Source organism: Cupressus sempervirens, chromosome 9, assembly GCF_028749045.1.
Source record: "Cupressus sempervirens isolate cs-2001-9-10 chromosome 9, ASM2874904v1, whole genome shotgun sequence".
NCBI lineage: Eukaryota > Viridiplantae > Streptophyta > Pinopsida > Cupressales > Cupressaceae > Cupressus > Cupressus sempervirens.
Window position 1 is genome coordinate 763,985,889 of NC_143126.1, and position 27,852 is coordinate 764,013,740.

Below are 27,852 nucleotides of genomic sequence, written 5' to 3' on the forward strand. Positions count from 1 at the left end.
ACACTTAGGATTAAGAGGTGATTAGCTAGGTAATTATGCAAAGAAAGTATGATTAGGAAGTGGGTAGGTTTAGCAAGATGGGTTAGGTAGGCTAGTGAGGTTAGGTGAGGGTTAAATGTAGGAGCCATGTGCTCAAATAGGATTAAATGTAATATTTAATTCCTAGTGGGATTAGGAGGGAATTAATTAAGTAAATGACATACTTAATTAAAGTGAAAGGGGTTAGATGCAAGTGGGAAGAGGTTAGGATTTAAAAAAACCTTAGTTTATTTAAATCAAGGAAAGGCAAAGGATTTAAATAAACCTTAGTTTATTTAAATTAGGGTAATGCAAATGTAATTAAATAAATGGAAATTTATTTAATTAAGGTAAGGGAATTAAATAAATAATGAATATTTATTTAATTGGTCATGAAATGGGTTTTGGACAAATTTCGGTGTCTACACTTTCCATCTACTCTTAGGTGTTTCCCATGGTTAGATTTCATGGGGGAGACATTTTTTCATAGACTGGTTAGTGCAAATCTAGTGAACAGGCTATATGCAAAACAATTTACTAAAACAACTAAACCATCTCTACACTCAAAGTATAAAAAATGAAAAAAACTTTAAAATAATCCTATTTCATGAATCCAAATTAAGTTTTACTCATTCAATCCATATTAGATCACATAAAATGAAAATGCTCAGTCTACACACTAATCACAGTCACAGTCACTATTGTTTCTACAAGAACTTCTTACAATCCATCTCCTCCACTCAAGATTGAGCCTTCAATAAGTAATAGATAAATTTTCCATAGTTTTTAGGCCATCTTAGTGGATTTTCCACCCCTCATACTTAGGAGATCCATGGTAATCGAGTTGCATGCAACATTTGCAATAAATTGCAAATATTGTCATGACAAGACAACATTTGGTATCTTTGCACTTATGCCATTACCCCGATTTCTAGGACCTATAACCCCTCTAGGTCAATTCATAAGCAACATAAATGATCTTAAAGCATCTTTTCCACCTATTCTATGTGTTAGGACAAATTTAAAGACTCAAACTCACTATTACCTCTAAACACTAAGAATTTGAAATAACAACTAACAGTGGCTATTTGTGCAACCTTAGTTCTAATGACTAACTCACCAACCAACAATTAAAATGACCTTCTAAGGTCTAAAAAAAAAACTAACCTATTATCTTTTCTTGGCTATAGTCAAGTACAAGTCAACAATCATTCAAACAATGGGGGTTTCCTAGATGTGCTCCTGCACCATACTCCCCAAAATGAAAAGATCAATCCACCCTTGGATTGAGGATATTTGGATCTATCCCCAAATTTTTGAACTCTAATTCCTTTATCCATACTATATCAATATCCATATGTCCATGCTTCTTTATCAAGTGTTCCTTGTATTCCTTTGTTGTAGTCTTCTTATAGACTCTTTTGTCCAATATGTTGTTTGATCCTAAAGCTATAGTAGTAGGTAAATGGAGATCCTCTACATCTTTGAAAACTTCATGGAAAGTCTTATCCACTTCTTCATGTGGTCCCTTACAATGGACTAAGTCTACAATGTTGAAGATTAGTGACAGTCCACTATCTTTGGGCAGTTCAACCTTGAATGCATTGTTACCATACTTAGCCAATATAGGACAGGGTCCTATCCTCTTCATCGGCAAGCTATGAGGGACTCCCTTCTTTATTCTTGACTTGTTAAGATGCACCATGACTAAGTCACAAATATTGAACTCAACTACCCTTTTACTTTCATCTACCTTTGCCTTATGTTTCATGGTGTTCTTTGTTAATGTTTTCCTCACTATTTCATGAACCTCTTTCATTGCATATGAAAAATCATTAGCATAACCACTTGCCTTCACTCCATCTATCACATATCTCAACTCATAGACACCCCTAGGATGTAGTCCATAAACTATCTCAAATGGACTCTTCCATGTAGATTTATTTATGGTATCATTGCAAGCATATTCAGCTTGTCTAATCAATTGATCCCACTATTGTCTATACTCCTTTGTCAAGCATCTTAGAATATTTTGAAGGCTTCTATTAACAACTTGAGTTTGACCATTAGTTTGGGTGTGGTAAGCTGATTCAAAGGACAAGTTGGTGCCCAATCTTTTCCAAAGATTCTTCCAAAAGTGACTCATACTTTTAGTGTCCCTATCTAACACAATGTTGATAGGTCACCCATGGATTCTCACAATTTTTTTGAAGAGTAGGGAAGCTATGTGAGTTGCATCACTAGTGGTCTTGCATGGCACAAAGTGAGTCATTTTGCTAAACCTATCTATGACCACATACACACTATCCATGTGTCATCTTTTCTTGGATAACCCAGCTATAAAATCCATGCTTAAACACTCCCATGGCCTAGTGGGAATTGGTAGTGATTGGTAAAGAACAAATTTGTAGAAGTTCCCTTAGCTTTTTGACATATGACACAAATTTCCACATACTTCCTAACATCAATATTCATTCTAGGCCAATACTAAAACCTTGAAACAATATCTTGGGTCTTAGTGATCCCAAAATGACCACTCAAAGATCCATTATGTTTTTCTTGTATCAAATTCTTTCTAATAGAGCCTCAAGGAACACACAACTATTTCCCTTTGAACAAAGACTACTTTACAAAGTATATTAATCATACCTACTATGAAAATGATTATTGTATTCAACACATACCTTATATATGTCAACAAAGTCCTCATCATCTGCATATAGATCCTTGAAATGACATGTTCCCATGCTCCTCAACTAAATTTCTTAGAATGTGAGTGCCCTTATAGATAATCCATCTACCACCTTGTTTAGAACACCCTTCTTGTGTTTGATATTGAAGTTATATGCTTGTAATTATTTGACCCACTTCATGTGCTTCTGACTTAACTTTTCTTGTGAATTCAAGAAATAAGTGCTTGGTTTTTTGAATACACAATGAACTCCTTGGGAAGAAAATAGAGCCTCCACTTTCTTAGAGCTTGGACCAATGCATACATTTCTAGGTCATAGGAGGAGTATTTCCTCTTAGCCTCACTCAACTTTTCAAAATGAAAAGCTACTAGTTTTCTCTCTTGACTTAAAAAACCCCAATTGCCACATTGCTAGAATCACACTCAATGGTGAAAATCCTTTCAAAGCTTGGTAGCACTAAAACAGGTTAAGTAGCTATCTTGCCCTTTTATAACTCAAAAATCTTGTTAGCATGATATTCCAAACAAACTTGGTTTTCATTCCTCCTTTGGTAGTATCTAACATAGGAGCACAAATTACACTAAACTATCTTATGAATTTCCTATAGTATTGTGCAAGACCATGAAAACTTCTTATCTCTATTACTGAAGTCTAAGTAGGCCAATTTATGATAGCTTCAGCTTTTCTTGTATCCATTTTAATTGACCATGTGCTAGAACAAACCCAAGGTACACTGGGTCTATTTTGATGAACTCACACTTCTCCAAGTTGATCATCAACTTCTCCTCATGTAGCTTCTTGAAAATTATGTCAAGTTGTTCTAAGTGCTCACTCCTTGTCTTGCTATAAATTAGTATATCATCTAGATACACTACTACAAAATTTCCTTTGTATTTCTTGAGAACTTCATTCATGAGTCTCATGAATGTGGAGAGGGTATTAGAGAATCCAAATGTCATGACAAGTCATTCATACAAACCTTCATTGGTCTTGAATGTTGTTTTCCATTCATCTCCTTCACGTATCCTTATTTGGTGATAACCACTCTTCAAGTCTATCTTGCTATAGTATTTTTCTTCACTTAGACAATCCATTAGGTCTTCAATCCTAGGAATAGGGAACCTATACCTAATGGTTATCCTATTTATGACTCTTGAATCCATACAAAGTCTCCAAGTTCCTTCGTTGTTTGGTGCAAGTACAGTAGGTATGACACATGGACTAATACTATTCCTAATTAGGCCTTGTTTTAGGAGTTCTTGTATTTTTCTTGCTATTCCTCATTTTGTTGAGGGGTCATCTTGTGGGTTGCTTTGTTAGGTAGGGTAGCTCTTGGGATTAGGTCTATCTTATGGCTTATAGCTCTTTTAGGGGATAAAGTTGATGGTTTTCCATCACTTACAATACATTGGTAAGCTTGCAGCATCCCTTGAATCTCTTTAGGTAACTTTGCCCTCTTAGTCTCCTTTTCTTCATTTCCCTCCTTTGGTCTCAACACCAATGCAAAACCTACACCTTCACTTTCTTCCATGGTTTGTAGGAACTCCTTTTCACTCACCATGAGCACATTTGGACTAGTTGTCCTTACTTCAATATTTTCCAACAATGATTTTATTTTGAAAGTCACATTATCCTTTTTAAAGATATAGGAGATCTTTCCTCCATTATGAATAGCTTGGAAATCAAATTGCCATGGTCTACCTAGGAGAAAATGACATCCATCCATGGGTAACACATCACATAAAACTTTATCTTTGTATCTTCCAATTGAGAATTCCACCCATGCTTGCTCATTTACTAAAACATGTTGGCATTTTTTTAGCCATGTGACCTTATAAGGATTAGTGTGGGGTATGCTTCTCAGTTTTAGCTTTCTGACTACTTCTTCTAACACAATGTTTTCAGTAAACCTTAAGTCAATAATTACTCTACACACTTTTCCCATCATTTTTCACTTTATTCTAAGTAAAGATCTTCTTTGGCTTGGTTCCTCATTCACTAGCTTCTTGATAAACGTTCTCCTCATCATGAGGTTCTCCACATGCTTGTCTATTGTATTTAGTGGTACTTCAACATGCTTGTCTATTGTATTGGACTCATCTTGAACTATATTTGTCCTCTTTTCACCTCCTTGTGATGAACCACTTTTCTATAGACATCTGTAAGCTAGGTGCCCCATTTGATTGCAATGTTAGCATTTCATATTGGAAAAATAGTTGCCTCTTCCTCCTTGTCCACTACTCCTTCCTCTAGAATTAGAGTTTCTTACTTTACCACCTCTACTTGAGCTTCCTTCTTGCTGTTCACTAAATTTTACTTTACCTTGAGTCCTTGAATTTGGTTTTTTTCCACCTTAGCCACCTCTTTGATCTATATTATCCTTTCTCTTAACTTTACCTTTAGAGGTTTCTTGCTTCCTCTTACTTTTCTCTTCTATCTTCAAGGCCATTTGATAACATTTCCTAATGGTTTTGAAACATACTAGGCTCATTTCTTCTTGAATAGGCCATTTGAAGCCATTCGAGTATCTTGCCAATTTGATGCTTTCATCTTCAATTACCTTGGGACTCAAACACAATCTTTGAAATTTCTCATTATATGCTTGGACATCCAAATATTTTTGTCTAATATTTTGTCTTCTCCTATGAAGTTGAACTTCATAGTCATCGGGAAATAGGTCTACTTCACTTTGTTTATGATACCCTTCCATGTAACAATAGGACCTTTTCCATCCTTTCCTCTCTCAATTTGCACAAACTTCCACCAAGTAGGAGCTGAACCTCTTAGCCTAGACTTGGCCACCCTAAATTTTTGTGCTTCAAAGATACCAACACATTGAAAATGGTTTTCAATTTTGTCAATCTAGTCCACAACTAAATATGGATCCATTTGTCCACTAAATAGTGGTACTGCATTTAGAGCTTTGTCACTCAATGCTTTTAATGCCTTTATGAATGGATCTTCAGGAAGAATAAGGTCAAGGGTTGGTGCTTCTTCTTTCATATCTAGTTGCTTCTCCCTTTCTTCTTTTTCATCCTTTAGGTCAACCTTCTCTTTGATCCTATCAGTTTTGTCTTGAACTTCACCCAAGCATTGTTCCATTTGAGATATTCTTTCCCTTAGTGACTTGTTATATTCTTCTAGTTTTTCAACCTTCTTAGCTAACTCAATGTTATTCACCATGGTTGTGTCTTCTACTATTCCACTTGGTGTATTATCTCCTATTGATTTAGGATACTCTAATTCAAATTGGATTGGAAGTGTAATTGATCGATAAAGCACATCAGGATGTTTCTTTAGTTTTGGACTAAATATGATCTCTTGGATAAGAAAGAAATAATCTTTAGTAGCACAAAGTTCAACAAAATCCAAGTACATTGAAACCTATATGGAAGATAGAGAAGCAGTCTATCTTCAAAAATTATTGTAAGATTATTCGGTGAGCCCCTGAAACTTAGTAATCTTTACTATAATAATTAGAGTTGTATTAAGTTTTCAATGAATCTAGTATTCCATGTTTGATCAAACCACATAGAGATTTTTCACTTCTATGTGAGATACATGGTAGAAAGGAATATGATCTAGTTGGAGTGTATTAGTACAAGCAATAAAATAAAAAACATTCTCACCAAGTCTCTCTCCAAAGTTAACGTTGAACACTCCAGCTTGAAACTTGGGATGGTTAAAATGTAAGTTATTGAGATTAAGTCTCAAAAAAGTTTGTATATATATATATATATATAATGTGTAGATTTTTTTTGTCATGTGTGTCTCTATGACTATATGGGCCCCTTGTGTACATTATTTAAAGTTGAGGATCTTTCACATAATGAACACTTGTATTTAACATTGTAATGTGACAACTTTACAATGAGTAGTTCTTTATCATGATGAATATTATGTGATTGTTGGTGTTTATAGATAGTTGCAATTGTAGTTGTATTTCCTTCTTGGTATATACTTTCCAAATGGAAGCCATCTCTCTCATATTAGATAAAATATGGATAGACATGTCCCTTCATGGAACTTGTATATTAATTAGTATTTAATATAATAGTTTATTATTTCACACACACACACACACACACACACACACACACACACTTGCACATATATATACTTATATATAAATGTATAGTGAGTTTTATCCAAATGAAACTACACTAACATTAACAATGACTTGATATTCATGGACATGTCATGATAGCATCTCTTGGACATTTTGATAAATATCATGAGACTTGATATCAACTAAAAATCATTATGTTCTTTATGAGATCATCACAGTGGATAAGTATTTCCATGGATATGTCATTATTGGTTGTGGTAGACATCATGAGACGTGATGTCAGTGCACATACCATAACATGAGTATACAAGAAGAATGTCATGTGACTTGATATTCTTGAGCATATTATATACTCATATATCATGAGTTAGGTGATATCACTTTTCATAATAGATGATCCTATTGTGATATATATACACTTGGTTAGAACTTTATCTTTCCTAGCTAAGAGGAAGTGTTAAAGTATGATAGCTATGGTCAAATATATGAATGATAAATTATATGCACCTATCATTCACATACCAAATCAAAACATCATAAAATTCCCAAGTATATTGACTAATTTGTACATGTAGATTATATATGACTAACAATATTTTTTACATGTTCTTGGTGATGATCAATTGTAGGAAATAAATCAGATTTTAAGTTTGTTTATATCACCTTTAGAATTGAAAATATCATATAGATATATTATTATGTGGGAAAGGATAAAGACATAACTAATCCTAATTAAGTGATCAAGTGTCTCCCTGTATTGAATCAGTGCATAAGAAAGAGTATGTGCTAAATGGACTTGTCTTCACCATGTGGAGACATATCCTTTCATGGACACAATTATTCAACATAAAAGTCTAGTTGTCATAGTTTAAGGAAAGTCCCATTTTATTTTTCTCTTTCTAGGAGTTAATTTTGAAGGTTACCAAAAATGGCAAATTTCAAGATTTGTAAAAATTTGCCAAAAAATATATTTTTCTAGTTTTTCAAATCTAGGGTGTTTTTGGTTTTTTAAGAAGTTGTAGAACGATGTAGAAGGAAGGAAATTGAATGGAAAATATGAGAGTTTTGAAATATGTGTATTGCATTTTTATGTTTTCTTTATGCTTTCTCTCTACCAAATATAGTACTGTGAGTAGATACTTGGGTACTACATTCGGTATCAGAGCGAGAAGATGGTTGGGAGAAGAATAGGAAGAGGAAGAGGATGTGTTACCCTGATGCAAATATTAATGTTGGATTTGAATGACTCAATAAATGAATGGATAATAAAGGAATACAACAAGGGCGTGAATCTAATGAAGAGAAAAATTGAAGAGGTTCTTATCAAAATGGAGAAAATGTAAAAGAGCAGTTAGAAGAACTGAGCTATAAAAATAGAGTTCTTAGGGCCTTAGAAGATAGAATTAAAGCAATCAAGAATGAAGTTTTAGACTATGCTAGTAGGCTTAAGCCAAAAGAATTGATAGATTGGTTGAATGAGATGGGCTGATTTTTTTAGTGGAAACCTATGGAAGAGAAAAAGAAGATGAAGTTTGCATGCACAAAGTTAAAAGGAAATACAATGATATGGTGGGATCTTCTCTAGAAGGAATGCAAAATAAATAAAAAAATGAAGCAAGATGGAGAAAAAGATAAGGGACAAATTCTTATCCTTGCATTATTCACAAGCCCTCTTTTGTAGGTTCCAAAACTTGAAGCAAAACTTTTCCTTTGTGCAAGAGTACACGAATGAGTTCTATAAGTTCTCCATATGAATAAAGAATCAAGAAGATGATGAGAAGATGGCTTCTAGATACATAAATGGTCTATTTTTTTCTATTCAAGATGAGGTAATCATGAATCATGTTAACAGTATGGTGGAGGCCTACCAACTAGCCCTAAAAGCCAAAGAAAAGAAGAATAGACAAAAAAAATCAAAGGAATAGAGGAGGAAGAAGGGGTTCCTCTACACCATTTCGAGGAGGTTCTAACTATAGCTAAGGGGAGTCCTCCCAAGGACTTGAAATAAAAATAGACACCAGACAACATTCTACAAACTAGGAAAGAGGAGGGGGATTTCAGAGAGGATGAGGATATGGCACTGAAGAGGCTAGAAAAACCAATTGAGGCCCTTCACCTATTTTAGATTTGGAGAAGGACACAAGGCCTTTGAATGCTCCAACTATAGAACGACAAAAATAAATCAAGGAATGTAGTCTAGAGTGAACCTAGTTTAGATAGAAGAGGAAGAGAAAGAAGTTTCACCAAATGTCAGGGAAACCCTCTTAATGAGGAGATCAATATCATTCTTGAAAAGAGAAAGGTTCTTGTGAAGAACTCTGATGATTCATGGCTTTAGACCAATATCTTTAGAACTAGATGCACTTCTAGTGGAAAGGTATGTCAAGTTATTGTTGATGGGGGGTAGTTGTGAGAATATGGTGTCTAGAGAAATGACAAAGAAATTGAATTTACTATGTGAAAAGCATCCTCATCCTTACCATATTGCATGGTTTAAAAAAGGGAAATGAAGTAACCATTGATAAATGATGTTTAGTCAGGTTTACCATAGGTAAATTCTATAAGGATGAGAAATGGTGTGATGTTATCCCTATGGATGCTTGTCATATATTGTTGGGAAGACCATGGCAATGTGATAGGAAGGTCATGCATGATGGAGAGAAAAATTCTTACACATTTCGGATGGATGGCTCTAAAGTGATTCTTCTGCCTCTTAAGGATGAAAAGAAGAGTGAAACTATCTTATCTATGAAAGAAGTTATCAAAGAAATGAGAGTAACATGATGTCATTTTCACTAGTAGTTAAAAGAGGAGAAGAACAAGAAAACCTAGTGCCACCTGATGCAATGAAGAAATTGGAGGAATATTCAACATCATATTGATCTTATTCTTGGAGCAACTCTGCCTAACCAAGCAACCTATTGATTGAATCCAATGCAACATGTAGAGCTGAGTAAACAAGTAACATAACTGACACAAAAAAATTTGGTTAGAGAAAGCATGAGCCTATGTGCAGTATCTGCACTATTGACTCCAAAGAAGGATGGCACATGGAGGGTGTGCATAGACAACAGAGCAATTAGCTAGAATACCATTAAGTATTTGTTCCCTATTTCTTAGATAATTGACATGATGGATGAATTAGTGGGGGCTAATTACTTTAGCAAGATTGATCCCTGAAGTGGCTACAACCAAATCCACATTCGAGAGGGAGATGAATGGAAGACAAGATTTAAGACAAGAGATGGTTTGTATGAATGGATGGTTGTGCCACTTGGGCTTTCTAATTCACCTAGTACATTTATGCAGTTGATGAATACTATGTTGCAACCTTACATTGGTAAGTTTGTTGTCATTTATTTTGATGATAACTTGACCTATAGTAAAGGAAAAGAAGAACACTTAACAAAACCTAAAAATCATGTTGAGTATACTAAGGAAAGAGAAACTCTATGGAAATTTGAACAAGTGTAGATTCATGCAAACTAGTTTGACCTATTTAGGCTTTTTCATTTTTGAAGCTGGAGTTAAAATGGATCCAAAAAAGGTAAAGGAAATCTTAGAATGGCCTAGTCCTTCCAGCATAGTAGGGGTAAGAAATTTTCATGGATTGGCAACATTCTACTAAAAGTTTAATCAAAATTTTAGTAGTATTGTAGCACCCATAACTGATTGTACCAAAGGAAGGGAATTCATATGGACAACGAATGTTAAGGAAAGTTTCAAGTTCTTGAAGAAAAAGGTAACTAAAACTCCAATATTAGCACTTCCATATTTTGACAAGGTATTTGAACTTGAGTGTGATGCTTCTCATGTTGGAATAAGTGTTGTTCATAGCCAAGTAGGTAAACCTATAGCTTTCTATAGTGAAAAATTGAATAAAGTGAGAAAGAATTATTCTACCTATGATCTAGAGTTTTATCCAATTGTTCAAGCACTAAGGCACTAGAGGCACTATTTAGTCCCATAATAGTTGGTGTTATTTGCTGATCATATTGCTCCAAAACATCTCAACACTCAAAAGAAGTTGAATAGCTAACATGCCAAGTGGGCATCCTTTGTACATGGATACACCTTTGTTCTAAAACATAAGTCTAGAAGAAAAAACTTGGTTGTTGATGCCTTGAGTAGGCGTGCTACATTATTAACCATCATGAAAGCTAAAATCACTAGTTTTGATGCTATTAAGGCTTTATATGAGACTGGTGAAGATTACAGGGAAATCATAGAACAATTAAAGGATTCAAGCTTTGGTAAGTCAAACCATATGAAAGGTGATTATTTTATGTAGGATGGTTACCTCTTTAAAGGTAAACAAATATGTATATCAGATGAATCTATGCGAAAAAATATTATTAGGGAATTTCACAGTGGTGGACTAGTTGGACACTTTGGCAAGGAGAAAACAAAAAACTTGGTTGAAGTATTATTGGCTTAGGATAAAGTAGGACATCACTAAATATGTGGCAAGGTGCAGAGTCTATCAAGTGGCTAAAGGACATTCACAGAATATGGGATTATACACGCCTTTACTAGTACCCACTGAACCATGGACTGATTTAAATGTGGGTTTTGTATTGGGTCTTCCGCATACTCAATGAGGTAATGATTCTATTTTTTTAGCTGCTAATCAATTTTTTTAAATGGTTCATTTTATGGCATGTAAAAAGACCAATGGTACAACTAGGATAGCAAAACTATTCTTCTCAGAAGTTGTCTATTTACATGGTCTTCCAAAGACCATTACATCTGATGGAGATACTAAGTTCTTGAGTCATTTTTTGAGGAGTCTCTAGAGGAAATTTAGAACCAAGTTATAGTTTAGTAGTACGTATCATCCTAAAAAAAAAGGGCAAACAAAGGTAGTCAATCAGAGCTTGGGAAACTTGTTACATTGCATTGTTGGTGAGAAGTCCAAATAGTGGGACTTGACATTAACCTAGGGAAAAATTTCATACAATAGTTCTATTAACAGATCAACAGGAAAATCTCTTTTTAAAATTGTTTATGGCAGGAACCCTCAAGGTGTTCTAGATCTTGTGTCACTTCCATTTGGAGACATAATTAGTGATGATGGAGTAGCTTTTGTTGAACACCTTCACTAGCTCCAACAAGATGTCAGACAAAAATTACAAGATGCTAATGTGAGCTACAAGATTGTTGTAGATGCTACTCAAAGACAAAAAAAATTTTTTGAAGGTGAATTAGTGATGGTTTACTTGATGTGTGAATGGTTCCATACAGGCACATACCATAAATTGAAGTATAAAAAGATTGGGCCTTGCAAAATCAATATTAAAAAGATCAATGATAATGCTTATGAGGTTAGCTTACTAGTAAATCTTAACATTTCCCTTGTATTTTATGTTTCAAATTTATATACATTCCATGGAGATGTTCCAAAGATAGTGGATGAACAAGATGTGGATTGACAACAACACTTTCCCAATAAGAAGAAGGAAAAGATTGCCAAATTTCTTGACAAATAGACTACCTCCACAAAGCACGACCATCATAATAGATTCTTTATATAGTGGGATGGGTTATCAAAAATAGAGAGTACATGGTTATTTGAGTGGGTAGTGATGTAGTTAGATCTAATAAAGTTACATCAATTCACAACTAGTCACTTGTAGGAGCCACATTTCTTTCACGAAGAGGAGAATGTTGCATCAACTTCTAGGAGTCATAACTTTTGACTCAGACCTGGGTTTTCTTTCAAATTTTTATTGTGGCTTCGTTAGGAGGAGTTTGGTGGTTTGAAAACTAGCCCTATTCTATTGTGTCTATAAAAAATTTCAGGTCTTAGAAAATCTGTTTAACCCCCAAAACTTTATTTTTGTAATCTTTATGTATTTTTTAGAGTTTGTGTTTTGTAATAACTCTAAATGGGTATTTCCAAATCCAAAGATTAGTTGACATGTCTAGTTGTAGTTTAAGGAAAGTCCAGTTTTATTTTCATTCTTCTAGGAGTTCCAAAACTTTATTTTTGTAATCTTTATGTATTTTTTAGAGTTTGTGTTTTGTAATAACTCTGAATGGGTATTTCCAAATCCAAAGATTAGTTGACATGTCTAGTTGTAGTTTAAGGAAAGTCCAGTTTTATTTTCATTCTTCTAGGAGTTATTTTCGAAGTTTAACAAAAATGACACATTTTAAGATTTGTAAAAACCTGCAAAAAAGGTAGTTTTCCATTTTTTTGATTCTTTTTTTTGGTTATTTAAGAAGTTGTAGAATGATGTAGAGGGAAGTGTAGTGCCTCTTGTGTTTGCAGTCTGTACCTTGTATATTTTGATCCAAGAGATACTTGTTACTTGTGTTATTTTGTTACATTCAAGATGACCTGAGGACCAGATGTTATACTTTGATTCTAGTATCATAGATGTGAGATTACGGTGCTCTTTAGTTGAACATATTTGCATGTTGATGTCATTTAAGATGACACTATGTTTTATGATGATATCTGGTTATCCAATATTTGGACATATCTCTGACTATGTATATGTGAGATCTAATGCTATGGTTATTTACTTCATTCTTGCTTTGGTATGCTTTATGTAAACGTGAGTGATGTAAATGAATTATTTTAGCATAAGTAAAATAAATGGTTAAATTAGGTTATTTAATGCATTTATTGCTTCAACTATGTTATTATATGCAATTGCACTTGATCATGTATTTTAGTGTGCAGGATTTATATCCCTAGTAATGTCACATGGAGTTAGCGTTCAGTTGTTCATATTTTACCAATGTCGTCCCTGTATGGTCGATGCATCTTATTTAATTGTTTGAATTAAACCTTCTGATGATTTGATTAAATCTAGACTCATTCGCATTTTGTGACTAGACCTGTGAACGTTTTTGTGCATTTAGGGTTCGCTTTTGCCACTAAAGTTTGTAAGATTTTCTATAATTTTGGTTTATGGGTTTTCAGGCTTTATTTTTATTGATTTTAATTTCTGGCAGCTTTGCTATGATGAAGTCCAATTACTTGGAATAGCTTGTTTTCATTTGGGTTGATTGGGGATTTAACTAGGTTTCCTGGTTATTTACCCTAATCAATTGTTCACTTGAAAAGTGAATAAGTATCCAAAGAGGAAATTAATTCCCCACTTCTCACCTTTGAAAATTAGAAATTTGAGAGCTTTTTCCAAAATCCTCTTCTGGAGGACTGTATTTGTGTTCATTGTGAGAGCTCTAGACATGGGATCTTTGTGAGATCGGTCTTGTTGGATCTAGGTCAGGGAGACATTGGTTTCCTGCGACTTTCAGTACCTTCAACTAGATTTTATTTTTTATCTAATAGTTTTCCATTTCTACCCCTTTTGCTACTAGGTAGGGCTCTCCCATTTTTGAGTTTCAGCTCTGTTTGTCCTTTCATTTCTAGTAGTTGTATGTTAGGAGGATAAGAACTAGTGTTCCCCTCCATTTCTATTTGTTGGGTTTTCCTGGTTAGATGGGTATGAATGTTTTCATGGTTTTCAGGATGAGGGTTTGGGGTTTTGCACTGTTATGCTAGCCATTTTTGCATACGGTGTTTGAACTCAAATTTTATTGGATTTTAATCGCTTTTGTGCCCTAAAACCAAATGGGTTTTAATTTAAAAGTTTTTGACTTTTGGGATTTTTACCTCGATTTGTGTGCCACCCAATTTTCTCAGGTTTTCTTGGCACAATGTTGGTTGTGGACTTGGATTATCTGTAGGATGTTAGTCAGACCACTTTTGCACTTTTATGTTACATTGAGATGTGTGTTGCATCTATCCTCCCAAGCTTATTTTTAGTTGAGTGTTATTTTGTTTGTGTTCTCATCTAACCCTTGTTTTATGATCTTCATGATGGTGGTACACCACATACGAGCATGTGCATTTGTTAGATGACTTGTGAGGCCCAGACTCCTGGTTATATTTTGGTGAGTTATGTTCAGTGGAGTTGGGTTTGGAATATGCATGCCTATGGGCACTCATCGTGTGATGAGCATGGGTATGTAGGGTAGGCAATGGAGCAGCTTCTCTCTCGCAACCTGGTGACCATTTCCCATAGGGTTGGTGAAAAGAAGTTCTAACAAGTGATAACTAAATAAAATAAACTAGGTAATATGTTTAAGATAATAAAATGAGATGCCTATTCAATTTACCAAGGGCAAGTGTCTTATGGTTTGATTCCGAGAACACTCAATGATGGCCTCCAAGGGAGGCCCTTGTGAGTGTTTCCACACTAGTGTAATGACCTCCAAGGGAGTCCCTTGAGAGTGTTTCCACACTAGGTTAGCTTGTGAGTCCCAAGCATATTACTCTCCACTATAGTCCCTACATAGTCGACCCATTTAGAGTCTAACTAGGACCTGTTGTACTTGCATTGTCTCATAATCTTTGTTTCAATCATCTTTACTATTTGGCGTAAGTGTTAGCCATGGATTTTTTTTTGTGTATTTGGAGTTAGATCATTATCTCCATTAGCACGGTGGGAGTGGACTTATAGGTTCCACATGGTTGGGAGGCATATCAATCTATACCACTACTGGGGATCGGTGTATAGAGACAGTCTATTATTCTAGTGTGACTAGCGATTGATATTTCACTTGGTATAGTTGAGATTTTGGAGTATGATTCCTTGTGATTTATTCTTTCATTGGAATGCTTGGATATCATGTTTAGATGATGTTAGTTTATTTGATGCTTTCCTATTTTATAATGTTTAGCATATTATTAGATGATATGATCTATTTAGTTGGATTATCTATTGCTTTACTAGATTAATATGTTATATTTCTTTATTCTTACGATGTTATTACATTTTAGTAGTGACACTCTCATAAGAAAGCTCTAACTATTTGGTTGGCAATTTGGGATGTTACGCACAGGGGATGGCTAGGACCTTTGAGGTCTCACGATGCTATTATGGTTGGGAGGAACCACACAATAGTTTAGTTGTTTTTTTATATTACTATTTTACTTTTAGTACATTTCATTTACTATTTTAGTTTAGATGGTTTGCTTTATTTCCGACTTGTTATTCTAGAGATCTAGTGTCCAAGCCTTGATTCGTGGATTTGGTACTCCCTGGTGTGGAGGAATTTTTTTTTCCTATCTTTTTGTCCTTCATTTTCCTTGCTTGTTGTTATGTTTCCTCGCACGAGAATGTGTTCTCTCATGCGAGAAAGCATTTGTTCGTGTAGTGCGTGATGGTTCCTTACGCGAGATTGTAGTCTCTCGTGAGAGTGCTTGTACTTCCTTGTGTGGATGCTGGCACTTCCTCGCGCGAGCTTCAACATCATTGTGGAGGGAATTGCTAGCGACGCAAAGTGTTTCATTGCGCGAGAGCTTAGCTCCTCGCATGAGGCATGGTACTTTCTTGCGCGAAGATGTACTTCCTCACATGAGACTATAGGATGTCTTTCCTCACATGAAAAATAGGGGGTATCTCTGCTATTTTTTGGAGAACGCAATTTGGTGTTTCAAGTACCCTTTTGGTTTTCTTGTATTTCTAGGCTTTGATAGATTGAAGATTTTAGGTTTTGTTGTCACCTTGGATTTTATCTTTCTGTTGAGTGTGTTAGTTTGGTAGTGGCACTTTAAGATTTGTTGGTTTCTTGGATTGTTGGTTAAGTCTTCCATTGCGATCCTTGTGATCCTTGTATGTTGATGGTCGTGTACATCCATACTTGTTTTGAATTTTTTTTTAATCTTGGCTTATATTTACCCTTGTTACAAGGATCTCGTGGCAGGGCATGACAAGAAAGATGGTGAATATAAAATATGTGAGTTTCAAAATATGTGTATTGCATCTGTATTTTTTGTTTTATGTTTTCTCTTTACCAAATGTAATATTGTGACTATATACTTTGTTACTACATCATACATTTCACATAAGATCATTATTTATGATTGAAACCTACAATCAACAAATTATGAATTTTGACATTCATTACTCTAAGTTTAAAAGAAATTTAATCTACATTCACAATGTTGTTTAAAAGGATTTTACCTATTTCCTATTACAGTGCTTTTTAATAAAAGGTCACACATTTTGCATTACCATACATTTTAAGACCCTAAACTATGTAGAATGTCAAAAGTAGACACAGAAAATTAAAATTTCCTAGAATTTTTCTTATTTGAGCATCTACAATGAAGGGAATTAAGGTGAACATTACTCAACTATCTTTAAAACCCAAATCATGTCTCAAACACTCTTCCTTAGAATAATATGGGTATAATTTTTCAGCATATAGAACAATAAAGACTAAATTATCCTACCTAATGCTTTACTATATACAAAAATAGTCATAAGAAAAATTTCTACATCATGAAATACAATGATATCATTTAACAAATATAACACTATCAACATAACCCTTGCACCCTTAAAAAGTGCAAGTGGTAGTTATAGTTAATGGTGCAAGTGTTAGTTATAATTACAATTAGGATTTAATCTCATTATGTGACACTTTTAACACATTACACTAATATTGCACTAATTATGTTACTAGTCATCATTGTCCTCCATAGACAAAAATTCTCTTCTAAATTCAACAACTTGTGATACTCTGTTCACCCTTGCCAACTAATAGATTTTTGGTGGTTATTTTTTGATTTTATTGTTTGTTCTTTCATAATAAAAATTTATATTGCCAAAATTTATTAATGGTAGCAAAGCAAATATACACTATAGGTCTATATATGAATGTTGAATTGAAAGATGAAGTGGTTGTCCAAGCTTCTATTAATGGTAGCAGAGTACATCTACACTATAGGTCTATTTATGGAAGTTGACAATTGAAAGATGAAGTGGTTGTCCAAGCTTCTAGAACAATTCTAGATGGCTTTTTTAGTCTCATCTAAGCTTTTTTCAGTTTTTTTGGTTATCATTTTTCATTTTTATATTCTATTGTGCTCTTTGACAGAGAAAGACATTCTTATCATAATAGAGAGTTGCTCTCTCCAAAGTAGGAGAAACTTGTGAAGTTTGCTGAAAGTGCAAACTGGAAATGAACAGAACAAGAAAAAGAAATAGAAAATGCAAACACATGATTTTATTGTCGTTCACCACAAATTGTGGCTACGTCCACACTGCAAGGAAGATCTCTATTAATGTAAATATTTGAACTTTACATCACAGTTGTTGCTTCAGCTCTTCAAATACAATACAATAATAATAAACCTCCAAAACATATTTATAGAGTCTCAAAAGAAATGAAGAGATGAATAATTGGAGGGAAACAATAATAAATGTGCAAAATAAAAGAGTAACTATTGGGCTTCACATATACACCCAACAAAACCCCCACTTGAAGTCCAACAGTGGTAATGTATGAGTCTCCCCTGAATTCCCCTACTGTTATTTCTTTACAATGCCAAGAGAAGCTCGGTAGAACTCAAACTTCTCTTGTGGAACAACCTTAGTTAATGCATCAACTAGATTCTCCTTGGTGTTAATCTTCAAGACCTGAAGTTTGCCCTCTTCAAGTTTACTTCGAATGAAATGATAACGAACCTCAATATGCTTAGTTCTGCTATGAAACACTGCATTTTTGGCTAAGTCAATGGCACTTTTGCTATCACAATACAAGGCTGATCCTTTTTGAGGACAATCAAAATCACCAAATAGACATTGCAACCAAATCAACTCTTTTGCTCCTTCAGTGAGAGAAATATATTCAACCTCAGTAGTAGAAAGTGAGACTACTTGTTGCAACTTCGATGCCCAACTGATCGCTGCTCCAGCAAATGTAAAAACATAACCAGTAGTAGATCTTCTATTGTCTAAATTTTCAACTATATCTAAATCCTTATAACCTCTAAGTGAAGTGTCTTTGCCACCAAAACACAGAACAAAATCAGGAGTGCCCTTAAGATATCTTAAGATCCACTTAACCGCATCTCAATGTTGTTTACCCGGATTGCTCATGAACTTGTTGACAACCCCCACTGCTTGGGCAATATCTGGATGAGTACAAACCATTGCATACATAAGACTACCCACTGCTGAAGAATATGGGATGTTCTTCATGTAGTCTTGTTCTTCTTGTGTCTTGGGACACATGGCTAAAGACAATTTGAAATGATTAGCAAGAGGAGTGCTGACCGGTTTGGCATCCGCCATGCCAAATCTTTCTAGTACCTTGAGAACATAGTGTTCTTGAGAAAGCTTAATTTCCCTCTTGTTTCTATCATGGATGATGTCCATGCCAAGTATTCGTTTCGCTACCCCTAAGTCTTTCATGGAAAACCTTTCTAACATCTTTTCTTTCAATTCTGAAATCAACTTCATAGATGAACCGATGACAAGCATGTCATCAACATAGAGCAATAAAAGAATAAATGAACCATCAAGTAACTTCTTGTAGTAGACACATGGATCAAATTCATACCGAATGAAATTATGTTCAGTCATAAATCGATTGAACTTGAGGTACCACTGCCTTGGAGCTTGCTTGAGACTATACAAGCTCTTTCTCAATTTGCAATATAAGTTTTCTTTACCACATTTAATAAATCCCTTGGGCTGCATCATGTAAATTTCTTCATTCAAATCACCATGGAGAAATGTTGTTTTGACATCCAACTGCTCAAGTTCAAGATCATGAATAGCAACTAAATCGAGAATACCCTGGATTGTAGTCATCTTGACCACGGGAGAAAAGATTTCATTGAAATCTATGCCCTTTTGCTGATCGAAACCTTTAACAACCAGCCTAGCTTTATACTGCTTCTGATTTTTTCCTTCATCTTTTAATCGATAAATCCATCGATTTTTGAGTGCTTTCCGATTTGGTGGCAAAGGAACCAAATCCCAAGTATTATTTTGCATTAGAGAATCCATCTCTTCTTGCATCGCTGCCTCCCATTTGTGAGATTTTGATGCTTTACGAGCTTCTTTGGAGCTAGTTGGTTCCAGTTGGTCTAAAAGCAAGAGTTTCGGCTTTGCTTCTTCGGAGTACAAGAGTTCATAATCAGAGAATCGGGCAGGAAGCCTTCTCTATCTTGTTGATTTTCTCAGCCCTTGAATGTTATCATTATGATCAGAATGTTCCTTTTGTTTATCCTGAGAGTTTGGTGTGTGGAGTTCAAAATCACTGCCCTTTGAAGAGGTGTAATGCTTCTTCTGAACATGAGAATCATATTATTCAAATGTGAGTTGATGATTTGATACCCTAACCTTATTTTTACTTTGTGCAATTGTCATTCCAATGTTGGGAGTGCGAGCATGAACAACGGAGGCAAATTGACCCTGCAGTTCCAAATCAACATGGGCATGTCTATATTTACTGTTAAGACCGTGCTCTAATTGAAGACCAGTGCTATGCTTGTGTTGCAGTTTGGCTAGAGACTCGTGGAATGAAAAGGAAGGAGCGGCCTATGATAACACACCTGTTTTGATGCCATGGGAGTCAACATTCATTTGAATGGCCCTGTCTGCAGTTCCCTCCCTGTTAGTTTGATTATTGCGAGTTTCCTTAGCCGTGGGTAGACTCTGCTCGGGTCTTAGACCATGCTGTCCTCCTGCATGGCCAATCTATCGGTGTGCTTCACACCAGTCAACACTAGTATAGGCTGATCCATGCAAGCCTGGTCTTTCACCATGAATTGAAGGAGCATGCAAATTGTCAACGATTTGAAGTTGATTTCCATTGTGAAACCATGTGTCTCCATCTGTAGGGAAGTGTAGTTCCTCTTCATGCAGTGCTCTTTGAACTCTTATTCCATCCTATTGGCCCCTATTAAGGATATGTGAGCTGTGGATGAGCTCCTGTGTGTTAATGAATAGAAGTTCTCTTGCATGGCTGACTGCTATGAATGATGGTTCACTGTTAGAATTTCTTTGCCCAACATTGACTCCATGATTGGGGTGTAGGGAAGGCCACGAGTGAGGCTCCTGTATGGAGTCCACCTCACCCGTGAGTGGCAGGTTCTCATCACAAGAATTCCTGTGACCAAGTGTATAGGCAGGGGAAGTGCCTTGTTCAGTATAATTGTAGCCATTGTCTCTATACTCAAATAGAGAGTTATGTTCTCTGTTTTGATTTGGATTTGAGAAAGAGTTGTTATCACTCTGACTGTGATAATCTAAATTTTGTTCACCATGTTCATGATCTTGATCCCACATACTAGTAGAAGGAGAGGATAGAGGGGCAGGGGCTAAGACTAAGGTGGGAGATAAGACATTTGGAGAGACCAAATTCTGATTTCTATTAGCATTATTATTATCAAAAATAGAGAAAGGTGCATATTCACATATTGTGTTTTCTTCTTTGTGTAATGCTAGAAATACCTTCTCATTGAAGACGACATCTCTACTTCTGATGATTTTCTTCCCAATTGGATCCCATATTCTGAAACCAAACTGGTCTTCACCATAGCCCACAAAAATGCCTTTTTGTGATTTTGGATCAAGCTTTTGTCTTTTCTCTTTTGAAACATGTATGTAAGCTTCGCATCCAAACACTTGGATGTGAGAATATGAGATTTTCTTTCCCAGCCACTCTTCCTTAGGTATGCCAAAGTCCAACCGAGAAGAGGGACTTCAGTTGATTAAATATACCATTGTATTACATGCCGCTATTCAAAACTCCTTGCCTAAGTCGGCATTAGAAAACATACAACGAGATTTCTCAAGGATTGTTTTATTCATCCTCTCCACTGCTCCATTTTCTTGCGGGGTGAATGGAACAATTTTAATTCTACAGATGCCATTATTCGCACAAAATGAATCAAACTCCAATGAACAAAACTCTCTGCCATTGTCTGTTTGCAAGCACTTTATTGTGTGGCTAGACTGATTCTCAACTAAAGCCTCAAAGATTTTAAACATGCTGAAAACATTAGATTTCTTATGCAGTATGTAAATCCATAGCTTTCCTGTGCAATCATCAAGGAAGGTGACGAAGAAGTTTTCTCCTCCAATACAACTTTCCTCAGTGGGTTCGAACACATCAGAATAAACAAGAGCCAAAGGAGTACCTTTCTTTTCATGTCTGGTCCTCAAAAAGCTGACCCGATTTTGTTTTTCATAAAGGCAATGTTCACAAAATTGTAAGTCAACTGATTTCAGCCCTGGTAATTGCTCCCTTTTATGCATAACAGCAAGGCCCTTTTTGCTCATGCGACCAAGCCTTTGATGCCACAATTCTGAATTGCTATCTTCAACTGACATGGCAGCCCCCACTTCACCGATATTTTCTACAATATACAAGCTCCCAATCTTCTTTTGCAACTAACATGGATCCTTTTGTGACTTTCCATGAATCAGTTAGAGAAGTGAGAAAACCTTGTGCACATAGCTGACTTACGGAAATCAGATTTCTCTTTAGTTTTGGAACATGACGCACATTTTTTAATAGCCATTTAATGCCTCCTTTCAAAGATAATAAAATATCTCCTTTTCCTATTATTTCACATGCCTTATTATCACCCAAGTATACTTCACCAAACTTACCTTCTTGATAATTTGAGAAGCATTCCGTACATGAAGTGGCGTGAAATGATGTGCCAGAATCCAAAACCCATGAGGCTGAAGTTGTTTCGGTTCTAGATAAAATCAGCACGCTATCATCTTTGTCATAGATGGTGTTGGCTTGACTTTCCCGCACTCGTTCTTGTGCTCTCTTATAACCTCTACAATTCTTTTTTATGTGATCACTTTTGCCACAAAACCAGCAGTCTCCTCCTTTCCTTTCCCTTGACCTCGAGCGCTTAGCTGATTTTGATCTTCTATAATGATTGTTCCTTCCTCTATTTTGACTTCTTCCTCTATTTTCGATGCTGACCGCCATTAAGGCTTCACCGGATGAGGATTCCTTATTGCTTCTCCGCATATCCTCACTAAGTAGAGTTGTCATAACTTCATCATAGACCAGCTTCTTCTTAGAGGAGTTAGAAGTACTAACTGCTGTAACAACGAGATCCCAGCTGTCCGGTAATGATCACAGCAAGATGATAGCTTTAGATTCATCATCTTGTGTCATGCCAACGGAGGTTGCTTGGCATAGTAAAGTGTTCAAATCATTTATGTGATTTGACATTGCAGTCCCATCCTTCATTTTCAGCTTGTAGAACTTCTTCATAATAAATATTTTATTTGCAGCTGAGGCTGTTTCGTACATACTTTGAAGTTTATCCCAAACTTCCTTTATTGAAGATTCGTTGTGAACATTCAATAAAATGTTCTATAATAAAGAAAGAAATATGGTTGCCTTTGCTTTCTCATCTGTTTTATCCCACTCTTCATCCTTCCACTCTTCATCCTTCATTGCAACCGGTTTCTTTGCTTTTCCATCAATTGCTATTGCCAAGTCTTGCTTGACTAGGAACGAACGCATCTGAACTTTCCACAAACTGAAATTTTGTCTCGAGAATTTCTGCATTCGCAAATCTTCCATGACTTCGGATTTTCAAACACCGAAAGCGATTTCAGCGTCTACACCAAGCTCTAATACCAATTGTGAAGTTTGCTGAAAGTGCAAACTGGAAATGAACAGAACAAGCAAAAGAAATAGAAAACGCAAACACACAATTTTATCGTGGTTCACCACAAATTGTAGCTACGTCCACACTGCAGGGAAGATCTCTATTAATGTAAATATTTGAATTTTACATCACAGCTGTTGCTTCAGCTCTTCAAATACAATAGAATAATAATAAACCTCCAAAACATATTCATAGAGTCTCAAAAGAAATGAAGAGAGGAACAATTGGAGGGAAACAATAATAAAAGTGCAAAATAAAAGAGTGACTATTGGGCTTCACATATACACCCAACAAAACCCTCTACTCAGTGATAATTTCTCCACCTAATTACAAACTTTTATTTCTGCACATGGAACTAGTCAAAGTAAATTTTAAAATCTGTCGTGACAAATTTACTTATGTTGAGCTTTCTTTTGTTCATTGATAATAGAACTAATAGAAGAAATAATAACCAGCCTTTGGAATGTATCAATGTGTAAATTATCTTCATCTACTATAACTTCCACTTTGATAAAGAGATGGATAACCATTTCCATCAAAATGCAAATATTTTATGATGCAAATATTCTAATAGTATAAGATTTCACTATCTAGACAAGTTATTATACCATATACAAAAACATCATAATATATAAATATTATGTATATAATATCATTTCTGCACGTTACTGCTACACAATAAATAAATACTAGAGTAACTAGTGTGCATAATACTGTAAGAGAGAACTTTCCCAATTACAATAAGAAGTTTTTAGATAAAAATCCTATTTTTAGATCAGCGTCTCTTATAGAACATTGAATATGGCACTCTATATACCACATTTCATATAATAATATAATAATAACCATCTTCTCTCCCTTTATTGATAGAATATGCAGATCCTAACCCTGCAATGGGACACAGACAAACAGGAGGACAGTTAGAAGATACCCATTTGCAAGAAGCAGGCCTAATTGTTCCTGCATTTAAAACGATAAGTTTTAGTTGGTACTCTAATGTAAATTTGTTCTGATCTTTTTTAATCTGAAATTCCCAGTCTGTGAGGAGAAATAAATTAAACAGAATATCTTTTTTTCTTAGCTGTTGTGATCATAACGTTCTCTCCTGTAATATAGGAGGCAGCACAAGAATTCAAATCTAAAAAGATAAACCAAAAAGCTATGAGCGCTACAGAAAGAATGCCAAATATTTACTAGTAACTTACCAGTTGATGAGAGCCCTGTTTTAAGCAGTGTCTGCCACAAGAAGATAGAAAAGACCCATAACACCTGTATGACCGCGATCTTTGGTATATTTGGATTGTAATTTCAGTTTCTCCCCACTATGTACCTGCACACTCCCAGGCTTTGGATAACACGTGCTCATTCCAACAACATAACCAGTTTCATTACCAGGCTCTCTTCCTTCTCCATAAAGTGGCGAAGATGTGCACATCTCCCGACCATCCTAACCATTACAAGCTATGTTAGATCAAATATATAATGTACCATCAATTGGAAAGAAAACAATAATCATGAACTAGTAATTGAAACAGAGCTAGAAACTCAGAATCAAGGAGGTTGCAATCTCTCTTTCTAATATTCCCATGAGTCATCATAAGTTATTGAGATATGAAATTCATACCTGGCCATAAAGTGTTATACCAGCTCCTCCAGTATGTTGGTGTCCCACACTATAAATTACATTCCCACCGTGTGGTATGACCATGTTGGCTTCATGAATGTCAACGCAATCACCAGGAGAATGAGCGGCAGCACTACATGGTGGAACGTCATATTCAATCTGCTTCAAAAGGAATTAGGAAACTCAAAATGTGGGAGCTCTTTAAAGGGATTTGTAATGTAGCTTGTGTTATACTTTTCTACTAATTAAAGAAGCACAATGTATGAAATCATGAGAGTGTAATGATAATTGTTAGATGCCACTGCAAAAATGGTTTTATGAAAATATCTGACCTTATTTCCAAACAATTTTTCACCATCATCTTTTGCAAATTGATCCTCCAAACTGTACGAGTGAATCACAAGTTTCCTTTTGTTAGGTGTAAGAAGATTATTGTCAGTAGGGTTTGTATTATGATTGATCCTCCGAACTGTAAGAATGAAACACAAGTTTCCTTTTTTTGGGTGTAAGAAGATTATTGTTAGTGGAGCATGTATTATAATTATTAACAAACCTCTAGCTTGGTTTTGAATTATCAAAACTATAAAGAAAATGAGGTGGGAAAGGAGGAAATTGTGAGCCTGGAGATATTACCATGGCATTCATTTACAGTAAATGCCAGCCAAAATGAAAGTGTACTTCCATGGCCAAAAGAAGGTATCAAGATATCAAGTGCAATGAATTAACTAAGATCAGTTGCACAATTCTTTTAATACAAAAAATTCAATAAAAAGTACATTGCATTTCTCAAAAAAAAAAAAACATTGGTGGCAATTATTTTTAAGGTCACCTGTCATAGTTAAAAGAATTTCTTGCTTAGTAGGCCCAAAAAGGACAGAATATCATGAAATTACATTTTGAAGAAATATTTACATCATTATTTTACAGGCAGAAAACAGTTGGACTGCCATAACCAACTAAACTGAAAATTACATTACAGATATGTTAACCCAAAAGATTAACATGTTAACATCCCCTCTTAACCTAAAGAGGTCATCATGAAACCAACCAATATTTTGATTGCACAAACTTCTCTAAACCAAGCACTTTGGTGAGAATAATTGTTGGCTGATTTAAAGCTTCTAAAAAATATTTGTAATGATGATAGATCATAAATTTTGTTTGAACTAACTCGGTACCTTGACCGGGTTCAAATCTCAACTTTAATAATGAGTGTGTGACAGATCTCATCTTTTAATATGGAACCTATTACTTTGACAGGTTTTGAATTGGAACCTGATTTGTCTATGTTGCAGTATGAAAAAAAGACCAAACTTTAGTGGCCATTATGAGTTATCAACTATCATTTTAAGGAAACTCTAAATTATTTCTGAAATAGCACACATTGAGTGCAATCAATTCATTGAACTGTAACTACCATACCAATCACAGGGTGTGTCCACATGAATCTGACATGTACACAAGATTTTCCCCATTGGCAGTTGAGAGAGGAAAATGTCAATAGCATTGTTCCCTTGATGGAGTTACTGAACAAGAGGCAATATCTATCGTCTCCATAGCCTTAAATAAGTGGAGTACATTGTAAGGACCAGCATCATCATAATGACCATAAATTGTTTCTCCAATGTTAGCAAAATCATTTGCCATGAGACGTAGATTCACTTCAATCTTCTCAACAATTAAATGCTTATCAAATATACTGAATAGGATCTTGGAAATATACTGTGGTTAATGTAGGTTCAATGATACCTACAAGATCATTAGAAAGTTTTGGAGGAATAGCATTATCGAATTTATGATTAGGCACATTTTCAATTTAATAATAGATTGAACTCTCTAATAAGATTTGGTTAACAAAACAACCTTAGATCTCCACCTTAATGATATATGCAACCAAAATTCATATGCCTTGTAGACTTCGAAGGTAGATCTAGTAGATAACAATGTTTGGCAGAATGAGTATGCAAAGTGCAAGATGTACATGGGTGTAGGTTGAAGCAATTACTAGAAAGGTGATCTTGGCATCCACAATGAGAACGAATTTGGACTTTATTGGACTCTGTAAACATTTCTTTTTGTTGCTTAGATTGTTGAACTTCACAACAAACACTAAAAAATGTAGATCCAACATGACATTTATTCATGTGTCCCCCTGATATAAATTCTATGGGTTTGGAATATTCTGGGACATGAGAGCCAATAGAACCCTTGTAAGCATGACCACATTTTCCCCTATCTATTTTTCAAGATTTCCCAAACTCTCACAATGGGTTTTTGGTTTTGTGACTTTGGTTGATGAAATGTTTGGACAGTAAGTTTAGAGTCTAGACACAACATTTTGTCTTTTTGACACAAAAGAAGACATCAGCTTTCTTCAAGGACATATCAGTTTTATTTGCTTTCTTGTCGAAATGCTTGAAGAAGGCACATCATACTTAACATATGTCTGCTGTGTTTCCTAACTGATATTGTAACCTGTCAAGGTCTTTTCTCAACAATATGTATCGGCAGAAATTGCATAAATAGGTTGTCTCCTGCATTCAGATATTAATATTGTCTCACCTAATGTGCTTACATGAAGTTATAGAGACAATATGCAATCAATGTATGATGTGGACATAATTGTAGATCGCAATAATAAATGATTTGGCATGTCATATGATATCGATTGCACCTCATTCATACACCAATATTTATGACAATCATTTTTATTTTCCAAATAACATCCACATATATAACAAATGGAAACTGAGTAACCTTGAAGTCAGATTCTTTAGTCTAGGCACAGTCATTATCATCACAATATTCTTTTTTTAGGTTGAAAGCATGATAATGCAGTTTTTTATTTACAATCTAGGCAGGACAGAAAGGAGAATCTACATAGCAGTTTTCAAAATGCAGCCACAATGCCTGTCCTTATTTGTGGCCATTTCATACCTCCTATGCAAATATGAAAATACTAACAGAACCATTATGGGAG

The 27,852-nt window shown here is 35.1% G+C and overlaps 1 protein-coding gene across 1 annotated transcript in view; it reads right to left on the reverse strand.

The window, feature by feature from the left end:
* Window positions 1–23,873: 23,873 nt before the first annotated feature.
* The window catches only part of LOC149540927 (uncharacterized), a 64,735-nt gene continuing 60,756 nt past the window's right edge, over window positions 23,874–27,852 (reverse strand). Inside the window, exons 3-5 of the mRNA XM_089799767.1 lie at window positions 24,873–25,031; window positions 24,454–24,695; window positions 23,874–24,136 (exon numbers count right to left, since the gene is read on the reverse strand). Coding sequence (XP_089655893.1) covers window positions 24,474–24,695; window positions 24,873–25,031 — 381 coding nt within the window. The 3' untranslated portion in view covers window positions 23,874–24,136; window positions 24,454–24,473. The remainder of the gene's footprint in view (window positions 24,137–24,453; window positions 24,696–24,872; window positions 25,032–27,852) is intronic.